The sequence below is a fragment of the Balaenoptera musculus genome, chromosome 2 (assembly GCF_009873245.2).
Source record: "Balaenoptera musculus isolate JJ_BM4_2016_0621 chromosome 2, mBalMus1.pri.v3, whole genome shotgun sequence".
NCBI lineage: Eukaryota > Metazoa > Chordata > Mammalia > Artiodactyla > Balaenopteridae > Balaenoptera > Balaenoptera musculus.
In genome coordinates, this window is record NC_045786.1 from 11,358,053 (window position 1) to 11,381,426 (window position 23,374).

Genomic DNA, 23,374 nt, shown 5'->3' on the forward strand with positions numbered 1-23,374 from the left:
CCTAATTTCTTCCTCGGCCAACCTTCTGAATCCTGGCCTGCTTCTTCTCTCACTGGACATGACTTCAAGGGAGCTCACTTCCACAATGCCACCCACCAAGGTCCTCCACATCTTTGCCTCCAGCACACGATTCTCTTTACATCCCCATCCCTTCATGTTGCTACAGGACTTTTCCACAAGCAGGTTGAATTCATTATTTCTACTCATTTCCCCCAAATCTCTTTTGAACTCATTTTAGCCAATGGCACTATTATTCACTCAAGTATTTAAACCAGAAACCTGGAAGTCATTCTCAGCATCCACTTCCTAGTTGTGTGACCTTGGGCAACTGACTTAACCTCTCTCTCTCTCCCCGTTTCCTCATCTGTAAAATGGGTGTAAGGGTGATTGTGCAGGATGATGGAATTAACACATATAAACTGCTCCGCCTGGTGTCTGGCACAGAAGGACCCCACTGTGATTGGCTGTGATTATTATTTTTTAAATTTTTAAAAAAATTTAGTTTATTTATTTTTGGCTGTGTTGGGTCTTCGTTGCTGCGCGCGGGCTTTCTCTAGTTGCGGTGAGTGGAGGCTACTCTTCGTTGCGGTGTGCGGGCTTCTCACTGCAGTGGCTTCTCTTGTTGTGGAGAATGGGCTCTAGGCATGTGGGCTTCAGTAGTTGTGGCATGCAGGCTCAGTAGCTGTGGCTCGCGGACTCTAGAGCGCAGGCTCAGTAGTTGTGGCGCACGGGCTTAGTTGCTCCGCGGCATGTGGGATCTTCCCAGACCAGGGCTCGAACCCGTGTCCCCTGCACTGGCAGGTGGATTCTTAGCCACTGTGCCACCAGGGAAGCCCTGGCTGTGATTATTTCTCTAAGCAGAGTGAGGGGGAGGAGCCCCTGCTGGCCTCCACTCCCCACCTGGAGTGGCAGCAGGTGGCAGTGGTGACAGGCTGAGAGCTATAGGCAGGTGCCCCAAAATCTATGGATGGAGCTGGATCTGGTGGGTGGGGACCCCGAGTGGTAAATGAGTTCTGCTTCAGATTAGTTACGGGACCTGGGACCTGCTCTCTGAACCCACACGTGGGGTGGTCACATGCTAGTCTAGGGAGGAGAGTCAGCAAGCAGTTTACCCTCAGAGCCTCCCTTCCCTGCACCTCACCCTCTCCAGGCAACGGCCTCTTCTTCCTCCTACCAAGTCCGCTCTTAGGTAATTTACTTCAGTCAGGTATATCTTAATATAAATCTTACTAAGTACACATTTGATGGGAATTTAATGGGTTTGGGGTTGGCCAGACTGGCTGCGAGCCTTACTAGCTCCACAGCTAACATCTTCTTTACAGGGCTATGTGTTTAAATGATACAATACACTATAAAACACATGCGATGACTGTGAAATGGGAAGTTCCGTCTGTTCTCTTATACCCACAGTAAACCAAATATTCCTAAAGTAACAGGAAGTCTGGGTTTCCCTTTTTCATGTACCCTTGGCCAAATGAGCTTCCTTGACTTACTACATAATTCTGTGTACTTGTCTATAGAACAGGGATAATACTTCTCGTCGCTAACTTCCTAGGATTCTGGAAGAATATATTTTGCACATTGTACAAGGCTCCTATGGCAACGAAAGCCCTGTGGACCACATGTAGCCCTGACAGATTAGAATGAGAAAGACCAACCTCAGCAGAGACGCAGGGGAGCAAACCCACGTGTGTGTTGCCATTGGCATCAAAAATTGGCCCAGCCTTTCAGAAGAGAAAACTGGCAGTGTGTCACCAGTGCTACTCAGCTGTTTGTCCCTTTGGATTTATTAATTCCACTTTGGGAAATGCATCCCAAAGAAATTACACCTGCTCCTTCCCCCATGCTTCAAAAAAGACATTTGCAAACTTTTTCAAAACGAAGAAATGAAGCAACCTACATTTCTTTAAAGGGACTGGGGCACCTTAACACAAAAGGATGAGATATCGGGACAGGTTGCTGGAGCATGTTGATGCGTGTCATGTGTGTATGGATGTGTGTTCAGTGTCCTCATCTGGAACATGGGAATCATGAGTGTACCGATCCCATGAGGCTGCGTCAGGGGGTAACAAGTTCAGGTTAGAAAAGCACTTAGAACAGTGCCTGGTACATAGGAAACTTCACTAAATGCTTCCTATTATTACTATTAATTATTATTTTACCAAAAGGGAAAAGGAATAAAGAAGGATACAAAACAGCATGTATATATCGATTAGAACAATGGTACTGGATATGAATCATTTCTAGAATAGAATCCAGAGGAGTAAAATGTTTTAGTTTTTGGTAGCTTCTCCCCCTCCCAACCCCCCAACTTTATAATTGACATGTAACACTGTACAACTTTAAGGTGTACAATGTGTTGATTTGATACACTTACATATTGCCATACGATTATTACCTAACTTGCCCATCCTGTCACATAATTACCATGTCTTTCTTGGGGTGAGAACACTTAAGATCTATTCTCTTGGCAACTTTCAAGTACATAGTTCAACACTGTTATCTACAATCACCATGCTGTACCTTAGAACTTATTCATCTTCTAACTGGAAGTTGGTACTTTTTGACCAACATCTCCCATGTCCCCCACCCTTGGCAACCACCCTTCTGCTGTTTCTACAAGTTCAGTAAGTGCCTTTTTTTCTCTAGGTTCATAATAGATCAGAAAATAGATGAATAAATATCTCCAAAGCAAACTGGCAGTTGCTATGAAGACAAGCTCAGCAATTTCCATGAAACAATTCTCCGGCTGCCACCAAGGTCACTGACTGATTTCTAAGTAAGCCAACCAATCCCATGAGGACTGGGAATGCTGGAAGAGCAGCCCTGCTGGCTTTACGGCTGAAGGGCCTGAACGTGGCTAGCGCGGAACCAGGACCGATAGACGTCTCAACTTAAGTCCCCAGTTCTGTCCATTCTACCATGTGGCACTACGCTCTGTGGTTTCCTCCAAATTAGGCGTTTCGCCCAACTTGCCACATGCTTACTGAGTAATCCAGTAGCCAAGCATGTCCCTGGTGACGATTTCTATTTGTAACCCAAGGGAAGGGAAGACCTCATATTCTTGAGAGAGGCCCACCTGGAGTCTGCAGGATACGACGGACATCAAACATACCTGGATACTAGCAAAGCGCACAGGGACTGAAACTGGGGCCTCTTTGAGGGGCGCTGGCATTTGAAAGCAGGCCCTGGTCCAAGCATGCCTTCTTCTCCTGCCTCGACCCATGGGGGCTCCCTATCAGCTCGTGCCCCCTTCTCATCCGGTCACATCCTGCAGCTGGGCTGAGGCCGTTCCCCAGGGTAGAACCTCCCACTGCCTTCCCTTTGCACTTAGAATAGTATCTAAATTCCTCACCATAGCATCTGTACCTGCTTTGCTCTCTACTTGAATGGCTCTTTCCTTCTGTCCTCATCCTTTTGGCCTCAGTTTGTTTTACTTCCTCAGGGAAATGGCCTTGGTTGAGGCCAGCTCTGTTGGGTAAACATTCATCCTGCACTTTTTCTTAACACTCAGCACACATATAATGACCTGTCCCAGATCCATTTTCTGCATTGGATTAGGGAGTAGGGAGCCCTGCCCTAGTGATGCCCATGGTCCTGGTCCAGTATCAGGCATAGAAGTATCTGTTGGATATATGGCCTCATAAATGAATAAATGAACGAGGAAGTGAATAAATGAATGAAGACTGAAGGGAGAGGACTAAAGACGCCCCCTGCAAATTAATGACTCGTCTGGAATTTCAGCATTAAGCAGGGAAGGGGTGGTGTAGGGAGTTACCCCAGAAGCCTCTGAAGTTGCACCAAATAGGTGACTTGGGGAGAGGTTAATACATCTGCAAGCAAACCAGGCGCATCAAAGGCAGCCTCCAGGCCTCCTGCAGGTCTGGAGAACACTCACCTGCACCATCTGTGTGGTTCTTATTGGCTGTGGTTTTCATCATTTTCTCGCTGAAGAAAAGAAAAAGAGCGTCAGCGATACAGTTTCCCAAATGCGTTTCCCCCCTTCCATTCACTATTCTAAGCAATCAGCAGCAGCTAGTGAGGGTATTAAGCAATGAAGGTATTTCAGCATCAGCACCACTACTGGCCGGGATGGAAGAGGCTTCCCAGGTGTGCAGCTGAGGCACGCTCATGGCTCTCAGATGACGGAGGATGTGGATACGTGTGGATGGTGGCGGCAGGCACGGCACAGCGGTCCATGAAGCCACATGCACTGGGGAGCCCATTTACCCTTCTTGGGCCAAAGAATTACCGGAAATAGACAAGCAAACAAACAAACCATGATTCATAGAGATGTGGATATTTTCAGCCTTGAAATGATTACAAGAAAACGATTGGAATGAATGAATGATCTTAATCATTAAAGAGAAACAGATTGAATTACTTTGAATTGGTTTGCTTTCTTTTTTTTTTTTTTTACCTAGAGGCATCTTTGCTATTACTTGTAAGGGGCCCTTTAAAAAGCGCAGACTGAACAAGGCCAGTTAAACTGGCAATCTGTTTCTCCATGGCTTGCATCCTCTCTCTGTAAAACAAGAGAATTGTTTGTTAACGCTTATGTTGACTTTCAGACTGGTTTGTCTAGGTGAATGATCATCTGAGGGTTACAGAAGTTCCACTAAGCAGGCCTCCAAAGTTCACCCCAACCTGGCTTGGGGAAGCTAACGAGCCTGCAAATTCCCACTGAGCTCAAGATTTGATGGTCAGAGTTTAGTATTAACCCGATGACCTTACTGAAAAGACACTGGACAGACCAGCAGAGGCCTCATGGAAAACGGAAAAGCTTGGAAACAATTCTCTTTGTGCATCTTTGTGTTTTTGAGCCTTTCTGCCCTTCTTTTACTATTTGACCTCTGCACCAGCGGGGCCCTAGGCCACTTCTGAGCTGTGCTCCTCCCCGCAGCTGGGAGGCTGCTGACTGATTTTGGTGGAAATGATGGAGATGTTCGTTGTGTGTTTGGAGTAAAACTTGTTGTAAAGCCCAAGAGCAACACAAAGCGAATGTCTCTTACGAACATGGAAAAGTGTGCTTGAAATCAATGTTTCCTTGAGGGTAGAGGGTCCTCAAATCAATGTCATAGGAACCTGGGGGCTTTTACAGGATCAAGCAGGAAAACAAATACGCCTAACAACTTGGTTATCTCAAGATCTGAATAAAAACTCTTCCCAATTTTGATATTATGCACAGATACTACACCTCTCTGTTCAGGGCTCTCCAGTGCTATGCACAATTCATGTAGCTTTTGAAACTGGCTCACATTTCTGTATGTCAGACAATGGCAGTGCCATGGAACTATTACCAGTATTCCCAACACATTATCAAATCACCACCACAGAGTGACCTCTGCTAAGGACAGCAATCACACACGCAATGGCATGTGAATTCAGTTATACCTACTTGGTAGTTCAAGACAATAAAAGAGAGAAGGGAGAAGAGTCAGAACAGTGTGGACACCTGGACTACCATCGTATCCCATCAGCAAGTGTCTAGTCCCAGCCTGAGACAGAAAAGGGACCCCATTCTTCACTGGGGGTCTCAGTCCCACGGGCCTCTTGTAGTATGAGCAATGGTGATGATTCCTGGGCTACAAACAGCACTTTCAGACACTGTGGCTTTTAAATACAAGCCAACTACTTTATCTGGTACCCAACAGAAAAAGTCATGGTGGCCTGTTCTTTCACTAGAACAAAATAACTGGTTATGCTGGACTTCACGAGAGATGCTGTATCTGTATCTTGAACTTCATGGCAATCAAGAGGATTTTCAAGGGTAATTTTGTTCATACACAACTTTTTGGTCTTGCGTTTTGCCTTTGGAATATAACTCTTAGTGCCGTAAAAAAAAACATTGAGATTCATTTCACAATTGCAAGCTTCTGACTACAGAATTCCATGCATTTTCTTTAGTTTAAAATGGATGGTTGTGTCATAATATTGGGTTTTTTGGATGTAAGTCGTGCAGTCTGGAGAGTTAATGGTTGTCAACCCACTGGGGGGAAAAATTAAGTATTAATAGTATGATCTCTTTGTTCTAATAGTGTGGAAAGAAGAAATCTCAAACAGTGAGAAGAGATATGCATCTACCCGGAGTGACTTTCCAAGTGTTTCCAGGCATAGCTGTGAACGCTAAACCTCTGAGCTGCAGAGCATTTTCAGTTATACGTGTATTCTTGGCGGCCTGTCTGCCATTAAGCAGTGCATTGCCAAAGAGAAAAATAAGAAATTCCACTCAAGAAAGCAGGTTAGTAAATACCCACTGGAGATCCCAAGTTTATCAGACCCAAGTTGCATGGCACCTTGGAAACGATGGGGTGGTGGCTGGTCTCCACGGGTCAGGGGAACAGACTCACACAAATGAGCTCTTGGGAAATGGACCACTTCTGGGGGGACCTGCTGAGTTCCAGGTAGAAGTTGTCCAGAACCCCCATTCTTCCCACAGTAATGCTGGAAGCCAAACTCAAGGCCCTAAGAGCGGCGGAGAGCTACCCCGAGATGTACGAGTTTACTGCTCTTATTCAATCCTAGGCAAATGCAAAGGATGTCATTTCTTTTAAAATGGCAGGACATTCTTAGGGTCTAGACAGCTTTGGTTAGGAAGAGGCTTAATGGGTTCTGTGAAGCTGTAGTGCAGGATACGAAGGTGTGGAGACAGACTAACTACACTCAAGAGGCAATAATATTAAGAGATGTAAACAGTAGGTAAGTCCACAGATGCAGAGAATAAGCAAGAGTGTGGTGGGAGAGAAACGGCAGATGGATTCCAATGCTGGCCTAGGCACGGTCCTGATTAGGGCTAAATCAGTGTACTCTCTGGTCCCTCTCTGGTCACCAGCTTTCATTAACTGGTCTAACAAAGGAGGGCAGCAGCATTAAAAACTGAAACAAAGCACCAGAATCATTCCAGATTCAAGACATTGACCGTCAACAGATTCATCACCATGGTGAGTACTGCCGAATGGTTCAGCACAGGTGGGTCCTCTCAGAGGGGTGTCCACAGGGCTTCATACATGCCTTTGGCATCCTCCTTGGCTCAGTAGGTACCTGGCTTCTCACCCATCTTCTGCTAGACAATGGTTTTAGGATGCAGAGAAAGAAAACCCCCAAATGGCACCCCACTCTCCTGACTCCCCAGGGATGATGTTGACATAGGATGAGGGTCTGGATGCTGTGGAACAAAAGCCCTGCATCTAGTCCGGATACACACACACTTGTTCTCCTTGTATCTGTGCATCTAGTCCGGATACACACACACTTGTTCTCCTTCTTGTATCTGTGCGTCTAGTCCGGATACACACACACTTGTTCTCCTTCTTGTATCTGTGCGTCTAGTCCGGATACACACACACTTGTTCTCCTTCTTGTGTCTGTGCGTCTAGTCCGGATACACACACACTTGTTCTCCTTCTTGTGTCTGTGCGTCTAGTCCGGATACACACACACTTGTTCTCCTTCTTGTGTCTGTGCGTCTAGTCCGGATACACACACTCTTGTTCTCCTTCTTGTGTCTGTGCGTCTAGTCCGGATACACACACACTTGTTCTCCTTCTTGTGTCTGTGCGTCTAGTCCGGATACACACACACTTGTTCTCCTTCTTGTATCTGTGCGTCTAGTCCGGATACACACACTCTTGTTCTCCTTCTTGTATCTGTGTGTCTAGTCCGGATACACACACTCTTGTTCTCCTTCTTGTATCTGTGTGTCTAGTCCGGATACACACACACTTGTTCTCCTTTTTGTATCTGTGAGGACAGGACTGGATGCTCCTTGGGTGGCCTCCTCCAGGCTATGTCACCAGTGGGGTCACCAGGAAGGAGACATGATCTGTCAGAACCTTGAGAGTTCAGTACACTTGAGCTTGACGGTCAAGGGAGAGCGATTCTCTCCCCCTGCTCAGGAAACAGTGCATGCCCCAGGCGCCGTGCACACGGATTGCACATGCGTGTTCCACCGTCTTGGCCAAATCCACTTCACAAAAATATAATTCTTTTGACACATGGTAATGAGAAAACTTTTTCCCTCCTGTTTAATCATCAAAGTGCTTCTGGTTTCAGGATTCATTTGAGGGAGATTATCTGATCTATAAATTCATAAATAAGATTGTCTTTCCATTTCATGGTTGGTAATCTGGAAACAATTTTATGGTTTAACTAAATTTCAGCAACTGGAAACTTAGGCAGACTTCTATGATGAAATGTTATGAAGTATGTTTTAATGGGAAAGGGGAAAAGACAGAAATGCAGTGGAAGAGAAATTAAAACGACCCTGTCATTTTATTGCAGTGGCAATTTTGTACGATAATCACCAGAATACTAAAGATGCTCAAGTTAATTCTTGCCAGTATCGCTTGGTTTAAGGTATTCCAGGGCAGGTATAATTACTACTGTTGAAAAGACGGTTTAAAAGTGATTTCATAAACCATTTTATATCATTCCATAAACCATATTTATGTGATTAGTATGTATGGTTAACTAGTCATTTAGTGTCATAAGTCAGGCTGGCTGAATGAATTTTCTCAGGGTCCAAGCATAATATTAATAAAAAATTCAAATCCAATCCAGAGAAGGTGCTGATCCCAGTATTAAATTCCTGTTGCTACAACCAGCTTTCCTGCAAGCCTCATGTCTGCCTGTGAAGATGAAGCAAAACCCAGACTGCTCGTGGTCTGCTCTCTGTCTGCAGAGTCCAGGGAAGGAAAAAAAAAATCTGCATTTGGGGAGATATTTTTAGCCAGTGAGTCCATTCATACGACTTTTTGATTTAAGTTTTCACTGTCAATGTTTTTTGACTGGGGACTTGTCTTTGGACTGACTGAGGCCTCCTTAAGCCTGAATTAAGTCTTTATCATTGTGTATCTAGGTAAATTAATGGCTATTAAAAAACAAGTAGTATAAGAATGGAATTCCCCTATAATAAACCCCTAAGGAAATGTTGTTAAATACCCAAAAGTGCTGGGAGCTGGCTGACACCAGCCAACCAAGCTGATGTGATAAGGTCCCAAGTCCACGTTCACCTTGGTAACCAGTTACTAACTTTGGAACGTAGTGTACAGGATAGTCAGTAACAACTGTAGTAACCAGGGCTGGCTTTCTGAGAGTACTTGCTAGGTGGTCCATCATTCCCTTCTAGTTCTAATATTTTGTAATTATTTTTCTGGTTCCTGCTCATTCCCTGTCACCTCTCTCCCCTTCAGAAAGTGATAAATGGTCAATGAGTCATCAACAAACATTTCTGAGCACTTAATATGTGCTAGGCACCATGTGAGCTGCTGTGGACATGGCAAGTATCATCATCCTTAAGCAATGCCTGCCTTTCACAAAGTCAATTTTTTTTCTAGGAGCAATCTAAGTGACTTAAAACCCTTTCGTCTTGGCAGTGCTGAAGGCGTTTTTCCCAGAACTTGAACAGTGAACAGGTTTAAAGCTAGGCCATGCCCTTGTTTGTTCATGCCCCGATTCTTTGCTATGAGGGAAAAAAATCCAGAGTAATTGAAGACAGTGTTTTTAGATGAGTTCACAGAGTACTGGAATTCAAATGATCTGACTTTGTGCTAAAGCTTTAAAGAGGATTCTGAGCCATGAGCTTCCTATTTCTGCCCAAAGTTAACCTACTGGTGAAAGAGCTGATAACTAAAGACATTCTTCTAAAAGTGCCCAATAAATTTAACTTCTCATGGAAACATCTAGATTTATTGAGGAGATATTGACAGAATTAGTGGTAACTGCAATGGGGCTGCAATGACATGTACCTCTAAATATTTCGTAGGCAAGAGTACTGCCTGGGTACCACCGCATGCTCCTTAGGGATAACAGCCGCGTCTTGCACCTTTTCTTGCATCCTCAGTCCTTAGAGGAGGACGGGGCACACAGAGGCTCAGGAAGAAATATCATCTGTAACCCTGACCTTGAAGGCTGCTATCTCTCCCCCTGCCCTCTGCTCATGGAGAAAGGAGACTAGGGCTGTTCTATCTTCCCTTTGCCACTTCAATCCATCATCTGTCCAAACTCTCACCATCTCCCCTGCTTCTGAGTTCTGAATTACTCATCCTTAAGTTCCCTACCACATCCAGGAAATTCCCTCACATCCTTGGATGACCTCAGCACAGGAAGCTGGCCTCCTGGCTGCCACACCCCAGGCCATGACCTTTTATAGCTTCAACATCCACACCAATAACCCTTTCAGAAATTTGGCACTAAGATCCCCAAACTCTTCTTCAGACATTCTCTGACCTTAAATTCTTACTTGGTACAGTTTTACATTCTAGATCTGAAACTCCAAAGTCCCCTTTAAGAATAGCAATCTTTGGTTGTCTTCTGTTCCCTTATTCACACAAACCAGCTCTTTGCCTGCATGCTGGCCTTACCTCCTTCACTGCCAGCCATCAATACTGTGTGGGGATTCCTTTTAATTTTCCTGCTCCTCACCTGGTGGACCCCCTCACATACTCTCCACTGTCCTGACCTCTTTCTCAGCCTTGCTGTCCCTCTGCTGGTATGACTTTGCCCCTGAATGACTGAGGAGCAGAACAGATGAGAAGAAATTGACTGGTGTGGTGGCAGTGAGGTCGAGCGCAAGGGCTGGAGTCTGGGCATCTTCGGATACAGTTCTGAGAGCATCCTCTGCTGTCTGGTGTGGAATGTGAAGGACAGCGTCAATAAGACACCAAGGCCTTTGGCCCAAGTAATGGATGAAAGAAGTAGTCATACCCGAGATGGGAAGACAGGAGTTCGTTTTTGGACATGCTGAGTTGACCAACAGACATTCAAGGGGAGATACAAATTAGCACTCATAAATCACTGCATGTCTCTGAGTCTCAGTTTCCTCAACCATCAAACTAGGATAACAACTGCCTTAGCTGTCCCACAGGGCTGTCCTCCTACAGTGACATGGGGAAGGAGGGCAAAGGAGAAAATACATGCACAAGCACATTATAACAGGCAAAACCTTATGGATACGTAAGGCTTCCTTTTATCCCTTCAAGTTCATTCATTCAGCAACGATTTTTCTGGCATCAACTATGCCAGGCACAATTCTAACTGCTGGGGAATTAGTGGTGAATAAAACAAAGGGCTTGGTGGAGAAAAGGTGGTGGAGAAAAGGTGGTGGAGTGGGAGGACACAGAGTCCACGTCTCCCCACAACTAGGGCACCTACCAGATGCTGCTGGGGGACCTTGACACTCAAGGAGACGGGAGGAAGCCCCGAGCGACTGGGTAGGACATGGCGGGGATTGAGGGGGGAGGAAAAGTGGAGGCCAGATGGGACCGGTGCCCCTGAGGCGTGGCTGGGAGAGGGGAGGGGTTCCCACACCTGGAGGGACCCTCGGGGGCTCGGAGGATGAGGGGAGAGTGCGGCTAGCATTTCCCCTGCCCAATCAGGCCCCGGGAAGCCTGCTGGGTCGCGGGCTGGGTTCTCTGCCTTCTGGGGCCCCCGCCGGCCATGCTGGTCCTAGGGGCGTAGGGAGGGGGAGAAGAGGAGGAGAGGCAGACAGGGAGGGGCCCTCCAGGATTGGAGGATCAGGGGAGATGCAGCTAGTTTCCCCCACCCACTTGGGCCCTGGGAAGCCTGGTGGGCTTCCGGACCTGGTCCCCTGCCTTTCAGGGCCCCCTCCAGCTGCGTGGGTCATAGGGGCGGGGGGGGGGGGGGTGGGCAGTGAGAAGAGGAGAGACGAATAGGGAAGGAGCCTCCAGAATCAGAGGATGGGGGGAACGCACCTAGTGTTTCCCCTGCCCACTCGGGCCCAGAAAGCCTGCTGGGGTCCTGGGCCTGCTCCTCTGCCCTCTGAGGCCAGAAGTGCTCCTGGGCCCCTCCAGCCTTGCTGAGGCTAAGCCCCACCCCCACCCCGCACCCCCCCAGGGCCTTTTCCATCCAAACGTGGTTCTAAACCTAGACCCCGCCCTGGCCTAAACCCTGCCGCTGCCAAAGCCCCGCCCCCCCACAGCCAAGGCCTTTTCCAGCTGTTTTTTTTTTTTTTTGGCTATTGTGGTTCTGTTTTACCTTCTGGCTGTTGTTTCATCTATATTTTAATTTTTTCTAACATATCTGTTAGTTTTCTCATCTTATTTTATTTATTACTCTTTGTAATTGTTCTGCTCCTTTTCTTTTTGCCCCCCTGCGCAGCTTGTAGGATCTTGGTTTACAAGCCGGGGTGCGGGCCTGAGCTCCTATGGTGGGAGCTCTGAGTCAGGACCACTGGACTAACAAAGAACCTCAGACCCCCGGGGAATATTCATCAGAGTGAGATCTCCTGTAGGTCCTCATCTCAGCACCAAGACCCGGCTCTACCCAACAGCCTACAAACTCCAGTGCGGGAAGCCTCAGGCCAAACAACCAGGAAGACAGGAACACAATCCCACCCATTAAAAAAAAAAAAAAAAGATTGAGATCACAAAAAAATATGTTACAGATGAAGGAGCAAGGTGAAAACCTACAAGACAAAATAAACGAAGAGGAAATAGGCAACCTACCTGAAAAAGAATTCAAAGTAATGATAGTAAAGATGATCCGGAATCTTGGAAAAAGATGGAGGCACGGATCGAGAAAATACAAGAAATGTTTGACAAAGATCTAGAACTAAAGAACAAACAAACAGAGATGAACAATACAATAACTGAACTGAAAAATACACTAGAAGGAATCAATAACAGAATAACTGAGGTAGAAGAACGAATAAGTGAGCTGGAAGACAGAATGGTGGAAATAACTGCCAAGGAGCAGAATAAAGAAAAAAGAATGAAAAGAATTGAAGACAATCTCAGAGATCTCTGGGACAACACTAAATGTACCAACATTCGAATTATAGGGGTCCCAGAAGAAGAAGAGAAAAGGAAAGGGTCTGAGAAAATATTTGAAGAGATTATAGTTGAAAACTTCCCTAACGTGGGAAAGGGAATACCCACCCAAGTCCAGGAAGCACAGTCCCATACAGGATAAAACCAAGGAGAAACACTCCAAGAAACACGTTAATCAAACTAACAAAAATTAAATTCAAAGAGAAAATATTAAAAGCAGCAAGGGAAAAGCAAAAAATAACATACATGGGAATCCCCATAAGGTTATCAGCTGATTTTTCAGCAGAAACTCTGCAGGCCAGCAGGGAGTGGCAGGATATACTTAAAGCGATGAAAGAGAAAAACCTACAACCAAGATTACTCTACCTGGCAAGGATCTCATTCAGATGGAGAAATCAAAAGCTTTACATACAAGCAAAAGAATTCAGCACCACCAAACCAGCTTTACAACAAATGCTAAAGGAACTTCCCTAGGCAGGAACACAAGAGAAGAAAAGGACCCACAAAAACAAACCCAAAACAATTAAGAAAATGGTAATAGGAACATACATATCGAAAATTACCTTGCCTGTAAATGGATTAAATGCTCCAACCAAAAGACACAGACTGGCTGAATGGATATAAAAACAAGACCCATATGTATGCTGTCTACAAGAAATCCACTTCAGACCTAGGGACACATACAGACTGAAAGTGAGGGGATGGAAAAAGATATTCCATGCAAATGGAAATCAAAAGAAAGCTGGAATAGCAATACTCATATCAGATAAAATAGACTTTAAAATAAAGAATGTTAACAAGAGACAAGGAAGGACACTACATAATAATCAAGGGATCAATCCAAGAAGAAGATATAACAATTATAAATATATATGCACCCAACACAGGAGCACCTCAATACATAAGGCAAATGCTAACAGATATAAAAGGGGAAATTGACAGTGGCACAATAATAGTGGGGGACTTTAACACCCCACTTACACCAATGGACAGATCATCCAGACAGAAAATTAATAAAGAAACATAAGATTTAAATGACACAATAGACCAGATAGACTTAACTGATATTTATAGGACATTCCACCCAAAAGTGGCATAATACACTTTTGTCTCAAGTGCACACGGAACATTCTCCAGGATAGATCACATCTTGGGTCACAAAGAAAGCCTCAGAAAATTTAAGAAAATTGAAAACATGTCAAGCATCTTTTCTGACCACAACGCTGTGAGATGAGAAATCAATTACAGGGAAAAAACTGTAAAAAACACGAATACATGGAAGCTAAACAGTGAACTACTAAATAACCAAGAGATCACTGAAGAAATCAAAGAGGAAATAAAAACATACGTAGACACAAATGAAAATGAAAACAGGATGACCCAAAACCTATGGGGCGCAACAAAAGCAGTTCTAAGAGGGAAGTTTACAGCAATTCAATCTCACCTCAAGAAACAAGAAAAATCTCAAATAAACAATCTAACCTTACACCTAAAGCAACTATAGAAAAAAAGAACAAAGAAAACCCGAAGTCAGTAGAAGGAAAGAAATCATAAAGATCAGAGCAGAAATAAATGAAATAGAAACGAAGAAAACAATACCAAGATCAATGAAACTAAAAGTTGGTTCTTTGAGAAGATAAACAAAATTGATTAACCTTTAGACAGACTCATCAAGAAAAAAAGGAAGAGGATGCAAATCAATAAAATTAGAAATGAAAACAGAGAAATCAAAACTGACACTGCTGAAATACAAAGGACTATCAGAGACAACTACAAACAATTATATGTCAATAAAATGGACAACCTTGAAGAAATGGAGAAATTCTTGGAAAGGTACAATTTTCCAAGACTGAACCAGGAAGAATTAGAAAATATAAACAGACCTATCACAAGTGATGAAATTGAAACTGAAATTAAAAATCTTTTTCAACAAAAAAAAGTCCAGGACCAGATGGCTTCATAGGCAAATTCTAGCAAACATTTAGAGAAGAGCTAACACCTATCCTTCTCAAACTCTTCCAAAAAATTGCAGAGGGAGGAACACTCCCAAATTCGTTCAACAAGGCCACCATCACCCTGATACCAAAACTAGACGAAGTTATCACACACACAAAAATTACAGACCAATGTCACTGATGAACATAGATGCAAAAATCCTCAACAAAATACTAGCAAACAGAATCCAACAACACATTAAAAGGATCATACACCATGATCAAGTGGAATTTATCCCAGGAATACAAGGTTTCTTCAATATACGCAAATCAATGTGATACACCATATTAACAAATTAAGGAATAAAAACCACATGATCATCTCAACAGATGCAGAAAAAGCTTTTGACAAAATTCAACACCGATTTATGATAAAAAGTCTCCAGAATATGGGCATAGAGGAAACCTACCTCAACATAAAGGCCATATATGACAAACCCACAGCAAACATCATTCTCAATGGTGAAAAACTGAAAGCGTTTCCACTAAGATCAGGAACAAGACAAGGATGTCCACTCTCGCCACTCTTATTCAACACAGTTTTGGAAGTCCTAACCACGGCAATCAGAGAAGAAAAAGAAATAAAAGGAATCCAAATTGGAAAAGAAGAAGTAAAACTGTCACTATTTGCAGGTGACATGATACTATACATAGAAAATCCTAAGAATGCCACCAGAAAACTACTAGAGCTAATCAATGAATTTGGTAAGGTTGCAGGATACAAAATTAATGCATAGAAATCTCTTGTATTCCTATAACTAATGATGAAAAATCAGAAAGAGAAATTACAGAAACAATCCCATTTACCACTGCAACAAAAAGAATAAAATACCTAGGAATAAACCTACCTAAGGAGGCAAAAGACCTGTACTCAGAAAACTATAAAACACTGATGAAAGAAATCAAAGGTGACACAAACAGATGGAGAGATATACCATGTTCTTGGATTGGAAGAATCAATATTGTAAAAATGACTCTACTACCCAAAGCAATCTACAGATTCAATGCAATCCCTATCAAACTACCAATGGCATTCTTCACATAATTAAAATATTTTACAATTTGTATGGAAACACAAAAGACCCTGAATAGTCAAAGCAATCTTAAGAAAAACAGAGCTGGGGGAATCAGGCTCCCCGACTTCAAACTATACTACAAAGCTACAGTAATCAAGACAATATGGTACTGGCACAAAAACAGAAATATAGAACAATGGAACAGGATAGAAAGCCCAGAGATAAACCCAAGCACATATGGTCACCTAATTTATGACAAAGGAGCCAAGAACATACAATGGAGAAAAGACAGCCTCTTCCAATAAGTGGTGCTGGGAAAACTGGGCAGCTATATGTAAAAGAATGAAAATTAGGACACTCCCTAACACCATACACAAAAATAAACTTAAAATGGATTAAAGACCTAAATGTAAGATCGGACAGTATAAAACTCTTAGAGGAAAACAGGAAAAACACTCTTTGACATAAACCACAGCAAGATCTTTTTTGACCCACCTCCTAGAGTAATGAAAATAAAAACAAAAATAAACAAATGGAACCTAATTAAACTTAAAACCTTCTGCACTGCAAAGGAAACCATAAACAAGATGAAAAGACAACCCTCAGAATGGGAGAAAATATTTGCAAACAAAGCAGCAAAGGATTAATCTCCAAAATATACAAATAGCTCATGGAGCTCAATATCAAAAAAAACAAACAACCCAATTAAAAAATGGTCAGAAAACCTAAATAGATATTTCACTAAAGAAGACATACAGATGGCCAAGAGGCACATGAAAAGATGCTCAACATCACTAAGTATTAGAGAAATGCAAATCAAAACTACAATGAGGTATCACCTCACACCAGTCAGAATGGCCATCAGCAAAAAATTTACAAACAATAAATGCTGGAGAGGGTATGGAGAAAAGGGAACCCTCTTGCACTGTTGGTGGGAATGTAAATTGATACAGCCACTATGGAGAACAATATGGAGGGTCCTTAAAAAACTAAAAATAGAATTACCATATGACCCAGCAATCCCACTACTGGGCATATACCCAGAGAAAACCGTAATTCAAAAAGACACATGCACCCGAATGTTCATTGCAGCACTATTTACAATAGCCAGGTCATGGAAGCAACCTAAATGCCCATCGACAGACGAATGGATAAAGAAGATGTGGTACATATATACAATGGAATATTACTCAGCCATAAAAAGGAACGAAATTGGGTCATTTGTTGAGACGTGGCTGGATCTGGAGACTGTCATACAGAGTGAAGTAAGTCAGAAAGAGAAAAACAAATATCGTATATTAACGCATGTATGTGGAACCTAGAAAAATGGTACAGATGAGCCGGTTTGCAGGGCAGAAGTTGAGACACAGATGTAGAGAACAGACATATGGACACCAAGGGGGGAAAACTGCGGTGGGGTGGGGATGGTGGTGTGCTGAATTGGGCGATTGGGATTGACATGTATACACTGATGTGTATAAAATTGATGACTAATAAGAACCTGCAGTATAAACAAACAAACAAAACAACTAATACTAAACTTTCATTGGGTTATTTGTATGGAAATATGTTAATATAAATGTTTCAGACATTACATGAAATTTCTAAAAATCTTATATGTTCTGGTATAATGTTATGTCATAATCCTAGTTATTACTTTAAAATGTATATCTCAGAAATAACTAATTTTCTTGTCAACTGCATTATTCTGAACTTTCATCAAGTCTTTAACCATGGTCATTTTTAAGTCTTTTGTCATTTACAGACAGTTCTGGGTGTACTCTGATGCTTTTGTAAATATGTTCCTATAAAAGGGTTTCATCGTCAGGAAATTCATGGAAAAGACTCTGACAAGTACAGGTTTCTGGTAACTGACTGTACTGCTGAACTGAATGAATAAGCATTTTCAGAACTCTAATGAAAAACTGATGAGCTCATAAAAGTGCTAACAAAAGATAAAGATGAAAAAAAATTAATTACATGGGACTGAGTGAACTGATGATGATGAGTATAATTTTTGTGACTTTCTGTCTGAATTAAAAAAAAAAATCCCACAAGGACTCAGAGGCAAAGAACATACAAATCAATTTTCACTGCAAAGTAAAGGAGCTGTTACAGTGGAGGATTACTGGACTGAATGTCAATATTATGACATAGTATGAGTGTGTTTCATGTTTGGTAATTGCAATCATTGTTGCTTTTGTTGTGGTCATCCATGTACAATGCTTGGTGTCAGTCTATTTATCTCTTGTAAAAATAAAATACAGTGTGTGTGTGAAAAAAAAAGAGTTTATAATGACATTGGAAAATGCTCACAATTTGATATAAAAAAAAAAAAAAAGAATTTAGCACTGTGCCTGGCACATGGTAGGTGCTTGACAAATAATATTATTATTATTTTACTACACAGATACTTGTAGCAGAGCTACAGATCTCCTGGATCTCAGCCCTGCTCTGCATTAAAAGTGAGTTATGAGAAAACATTGTTAAAGGGAGATTGCCAGAGGCTGCAGTGGTCTGTCAGAATATCTGGCATTTGAGAGGCAATACAGCAGGTGGGCAAGAGCACAGAGTTGGGAGCCAGGAGGCTTGGGTGTGAATCTTGGCTAGGTCACTTAATAGTTGTAAGACCCTTGACAAGTTATTTAGACTCTCTGTGCCACAGTTTCTTCACCTCTAAAATGGGTACTTGTGCGGAGTGAATGAGTTAATGTGTATCAAGTGTTTAGGGTGGTGGCTGGCACATAGTGTTAGGAATTACTATATACTATTCATATTATTATTTTGAATTATTTTAAAAATTCAAAATAAAGTTTGTTCTTGAAAAAAAAAAAAAAACTAAAAATAGAACTATCATATGACCCAGCAATCCCACTACTGAGCATATACCCTGAGAAAACCATAATTCAAAAGGACACATGCACCCCAATGTTCACTGCAGCACTATTTACAATAGGCAGGTCATGGAAGCAACCTAAATGACCACTGACAGACGAATAGATAAAGAAGATGTGGTACATAAATACAATGGAATATTACTCAGCCATAAAAAGGAACAAAATTGGGTCATTTGTAGAGATGTGGATGGACCTAGAGCCTGTCATACTCAGTGAAGTAAGCCAGAAAGAGAAAAATATCGTATATTAATGCATTTATGTGCAATCTAGAAAAATGGTACAGAGGAACCTATTTGCAGGGCAGGAACAGAAACATAGGCATACAGAAGGGACATGTGGACCCACAGGGGGAAGGGGAGGGTGGGATGAATTGGGAGATTGGATTGACATATATACACTATCATATGTAAAACAGATAGCAAGTGGGAACATGCTATAAAGCACAGGAAGCTCAGCTCGGTGCACTGTGACGACCTAGATGGGTGGGATGGGGGGGGGAGGTGGGAGGGAGGGGATATATGTATACATATAGCTGATTCACTTCATTGTACAGCAGAAACTAACACAATACTATAAAGCAATTATACTCCAATAAAATAAATAAATAAATAAAACAAAGGGCTTACCCTGGTGGAATTTACATTCTAGGGGTTGAAAGTAATGGTACAACATACTAAATAACTAAAAAAAAAAAAAAAAAAAAAAAAAAAAATATATATATATATATATATATATATATATCTATCTTTGGCCAAAAAGTTCGTTCAGGTTTTTCCATACAATATCACGGAAAAGCCTGAATTAACTTTTTAGCCAAGCCCATATATATGTATATAAATATACAGATATTCCTTATTTATAATGTAATAATATATTATTTGTAATATCGATATACTAATTACACGGTTCTGTGTATGTGCATGGGTACGTGTGCAGGTGTGCCCTGCTGAGCTGATGGCCTTCCAGTGAAACCCTGAGGTCAGGGAGGAGCCATCCAGGTAGATGAAGGTGGAAGGAAGCGCAAGGCAAAGGAAGAGTAAATGCAAAATCCCAGAGGCAAGAAAAGTCCCAAGAAGTTCAAACACAGGAAGCCAGTGAACGAGGTCATGGCAGGGAACGTAAGTAGCTGAATGAACTTGACACACAGGAAACAGGGCCCACCTTCCCCCAAGGGGCTCCCACCCCTTGTTAAATAGAGGCGCCCCTGCTCTTTACCCCCATAACCCAAGAAGAACCGCACCCTGCCAGGTGCAGAATTCTGGACTCACACAATTGTCTAGTTAGAGGGAACTTATTTTAGACTCCACAGTTTTCTTTCCATTCTGGTCTGGTGATCTTGACTGAAGCAAAAAAAAAAAAAAAAAATGCGTGGCAGGCCCAGCAGGCTGGGCAAAGCTCAGCCACACCCGGGCCTGCGCTCCTGACGGGCACCATGGCCGACCACGGTGAGGGGAGGGTTCCGCGCAGCAAGGCAACTGCACCTGGAAAAACTCCAGGTCGCCTTTAATCTATTTCACAACGTACTGTCTGGGCGGGCTGTTCTGGCTGAGACCAGAATACGGACCTAAGCCCGCCTCTGGACACACGGCGCCTCAGACACACAGTCTCCAAATGGCCCGTGCGCTACTGCTCCTTTATGCAAAGGGGCTATGGCTTCACGGTGTATGTCGTAAAGCCTCGTATTTATGGAGAACTTTCCAGTTCACAAAGCGATTTTACACCCGTTTTCATTTCAACAGAACCCGTCGGAGGTCCTAGTTGCCATCCCCTGGTCACAACAAGGACACAGAGGCTTACTGGCGAGGCAGGGTCTAAGGAAACACAGCCGGCCACGTGTACCCCCTCGCCCATCCAGGGCTCCCAGCAGGGCTCTGGGCCACCTCCCGTGACTCACCCACCATCTGGGGTGAGGCTCCACTTGCCAGTTGATGAGAGCCTTCGCTCCCCAGGGCAAGCCTACACCCTGCCTTATGATATCACCTGCTTTGCATTTTCTTTCTCTTCCCTGAGGGCAATTTTTAATATTCCTGCTCTGGAAGTGACAGAGCACTTTTTTTTTTTTTGGTACAGGTACAAACCAGTATGAATAGCTGTTTGTTCATGTTCTGGCTACTTGAATACAGACCTGTATTTGACCTTCCAATGAGTGAAGGTATCAGAGGATACGGGGTGATGGTCTCTTGAGTGATCCTACGGGGGCTGTAGAAGGAAGCTCCCCACTCCCACCTGTTTCTTTAAAAATAAACTTATTTATTTATTTATTTTTGGCTGCATTGGGTCTTCGTTGCTGCACACGGGCTTTCTCTAGTTGCGGCGTGCGGGCTTCTCATTATGGTGGCTTCTCTTTGTTGCGGAGCACGGGCTCTAGGCGTGTGGGCTCAGTGGTTGTGGCTCACGGGCTCTAGAGTGCAGGCTCAGTAATTGTGGCACAAGGGCTTAGTTGTTCCGCCGCATGTGGGATCTTCCTGGACCAGGGCTCGAACTCGTGTCCCCTGCATTGGCAGGCGGATTCTTAACCACTGTGCCACCAGGGAAGCCCCTCCTAGGCGGATTCTTAACCACTGTGCCACCAGGGAAGCCCCTCCTACCTGCTTTTGATCCACAAATTCTCAGGGTGGACTCCAAAGAGATAAGATAATGATTCCTAGGGAAAAGAAGGAAGGCATTTCCTATACTTGGTCTCTCTCATGGGTTTCTTTTCTTTTTCTTTTCTTTCTGTCTCTCTCTCTTTTTTTTTTTTTTTTTGTCTTCTTAGATCCCTGTGCTTGTTGCAGGAGTAGGGACACACTGCCTTTATTACAAAGACAAAAAAACCTGAGGCTGCATGATAGTGAAAACATCATTTGACTAGAGAAGTAGCAATCATTGGTCCTTTGGGAAGTGTCCTGTTTCTTCTTCTAAAAGTCTGCAATTAAGAGATTGGATCCCTTCATCCTACATTGTTGGTGGGAATGTAAATTGGTGCAGCCACTTTGGAAAACAGTTAAAAAACTAAAAATAGAGTTGCCATATGATCCAGCAATCCCACTCCTGGGCATGTATCCAGAAAAGATGAAAAGTCTAATTCAAAAAGATACATGCACTCCAGTGTTCATAGCAGTACTATTCACAATAGCCAAGACTTGGAAGCAACCTAAATGTCCACTGACAGATGAATGGATAAAGATGATGTGTTACATATAGACAATGGAATACTACTCAGCCACAAAAAAGAATGAAATAATGCCATTTGCAGCAACATGGATGGACTAGAGATTATCACACTAAGTGAAGTAAGTCAGACAAAGACAAATACCATACGATATCACTTACATATGGAATCTAAAATATGACACAAATAAATTTATCTATGAAACAGAAATAGACTCACAGAGAACAGACTTGTGGTTGCCAAGGGGAAGGGGGGTTGGGGGAAGGATGGATTGGGAGTTTGGGATTAGCAGAGGCAAACTATTATATATAGGATGGATAAACAACAAGGGAACTATATTCAATATCCTGTGATTAAACCATAATGGAAAAGAATATGAAAAAGAATATGAATCACTTTGCTGTAGAGCAGAAATTAACACAACATTGTAAATAACTATACTTCAAGAAAATAAACTTAAAAAAAGAGATTGCATCCCTTCAGCTCTGAAGATGGACAGGGAGAAAGTGTAGGTATTACTGGCAATATATGTTGGCTCTGTAAGAGTCAATACAGACTTTTTAAGACCCACAATTTTTAGAAGTTCAAATTAATGCTTAGACCTGGCTATATTTTGGAATGACTTCATTCATGAAAAATCAAGTCCAAAATTCAAATACGGACAAGTGTAATCTCTGTGAACTCCACCAGAGAGCAGGACGACTAATCACAAGAGGGGTTAAATGGCTGGGACATCATGGCAGCCCTGGATTATTCAGCTGCTGGGCCGTCAGGCTATTTAGATGAGCCCCATCTTCAGGTTGGGTCATAGTCACACCGATTCTGCAGTGAGTTGATCTTGCCAGGCTGAACCTGTACCTAAACATTTATTTCTCTTCTCTTTGAAGAAAGAGGTTTCAGTCGGCAAGGAAAGGGGCTTACCTGAATCTCACAGAATTTAGGTTGCTCTGACTTAGATTCTGGTTTCAGACCTAAGGCGTCTGATTGACAGCACCTCGTGAATATTCAAAGGAGATACAGGGGTGCATTTTAATGTCATCTAATTAGTGACAGAGGATGGCTTTCCCTTTTGAGAAACTGATTTGTTCAAAGTAACACAGAGATTGTGACAGTCATTCCACTGGTATTTTTGATAGAATATCCCTTGGATAAGAGTAGGGCTATCTTCAGACATTTGTCAGTTGGTTGAATATCACGTTTATCAGATAGCTCTTGAATGAACTCAGCAGCCTAAGGAATGACTAGCAAATATTACTTAACCATAAAGTTATATTCCTGTGAATGAAATCATAATTCAATTTATCAGCACCTATGTGCTCTGAGGCTGCCAAAACATCATATCAAGATGTCATTTTCATAGGTAGCATAATGGTAGAAATACAGCAAATTTTGGATAGAGATCAATCTGTCTTTCCAAATGGTATCTTTTCATTCCATTATGTAAATTCCTTAAATGCGAGTCCGTCTTGGCATTCTCATGAAGTCTTCCAGCCCAGCCTAAGTTCAGGAAAGTGCTCCTGTTTCTGAA

General features: G+C 42.8%; 1 protein-coding gene across 4 annotated transcripts in view; it reads right to left on the minus strand.

Annotated features, from left to right (window-relative positions):
• Positions 1–23,374, minus strand: part of KIAA1217 (KIAA1217 ortholog) — a 325,759-nt gene that overhangs the window by 45,975 nt on the left and 256,410 nt on the right. For 2 of the 4 annotated variants that reach the window (XM_036844420.1, XM_036844417.1), the window contains exons 7-8: positions 4,421–4,525; positions 3,899–3,948 (exon numbers count right to left, since the gene is read on the minus strand). In XM_036844420.1, coding sequence (XP_036700315.1) covers positions 3,899–3,948; positions 4,421–4,525 — 155 coding nt within the window. The remainder of the gene's footprint in view (positions 1–3,898; positions 3,949–4,420; positions 4,526–23,374) is intronic. The other 2 variants (XM_036844418.1, XM_036844419.1) reach the window with 1 other exon arrangement.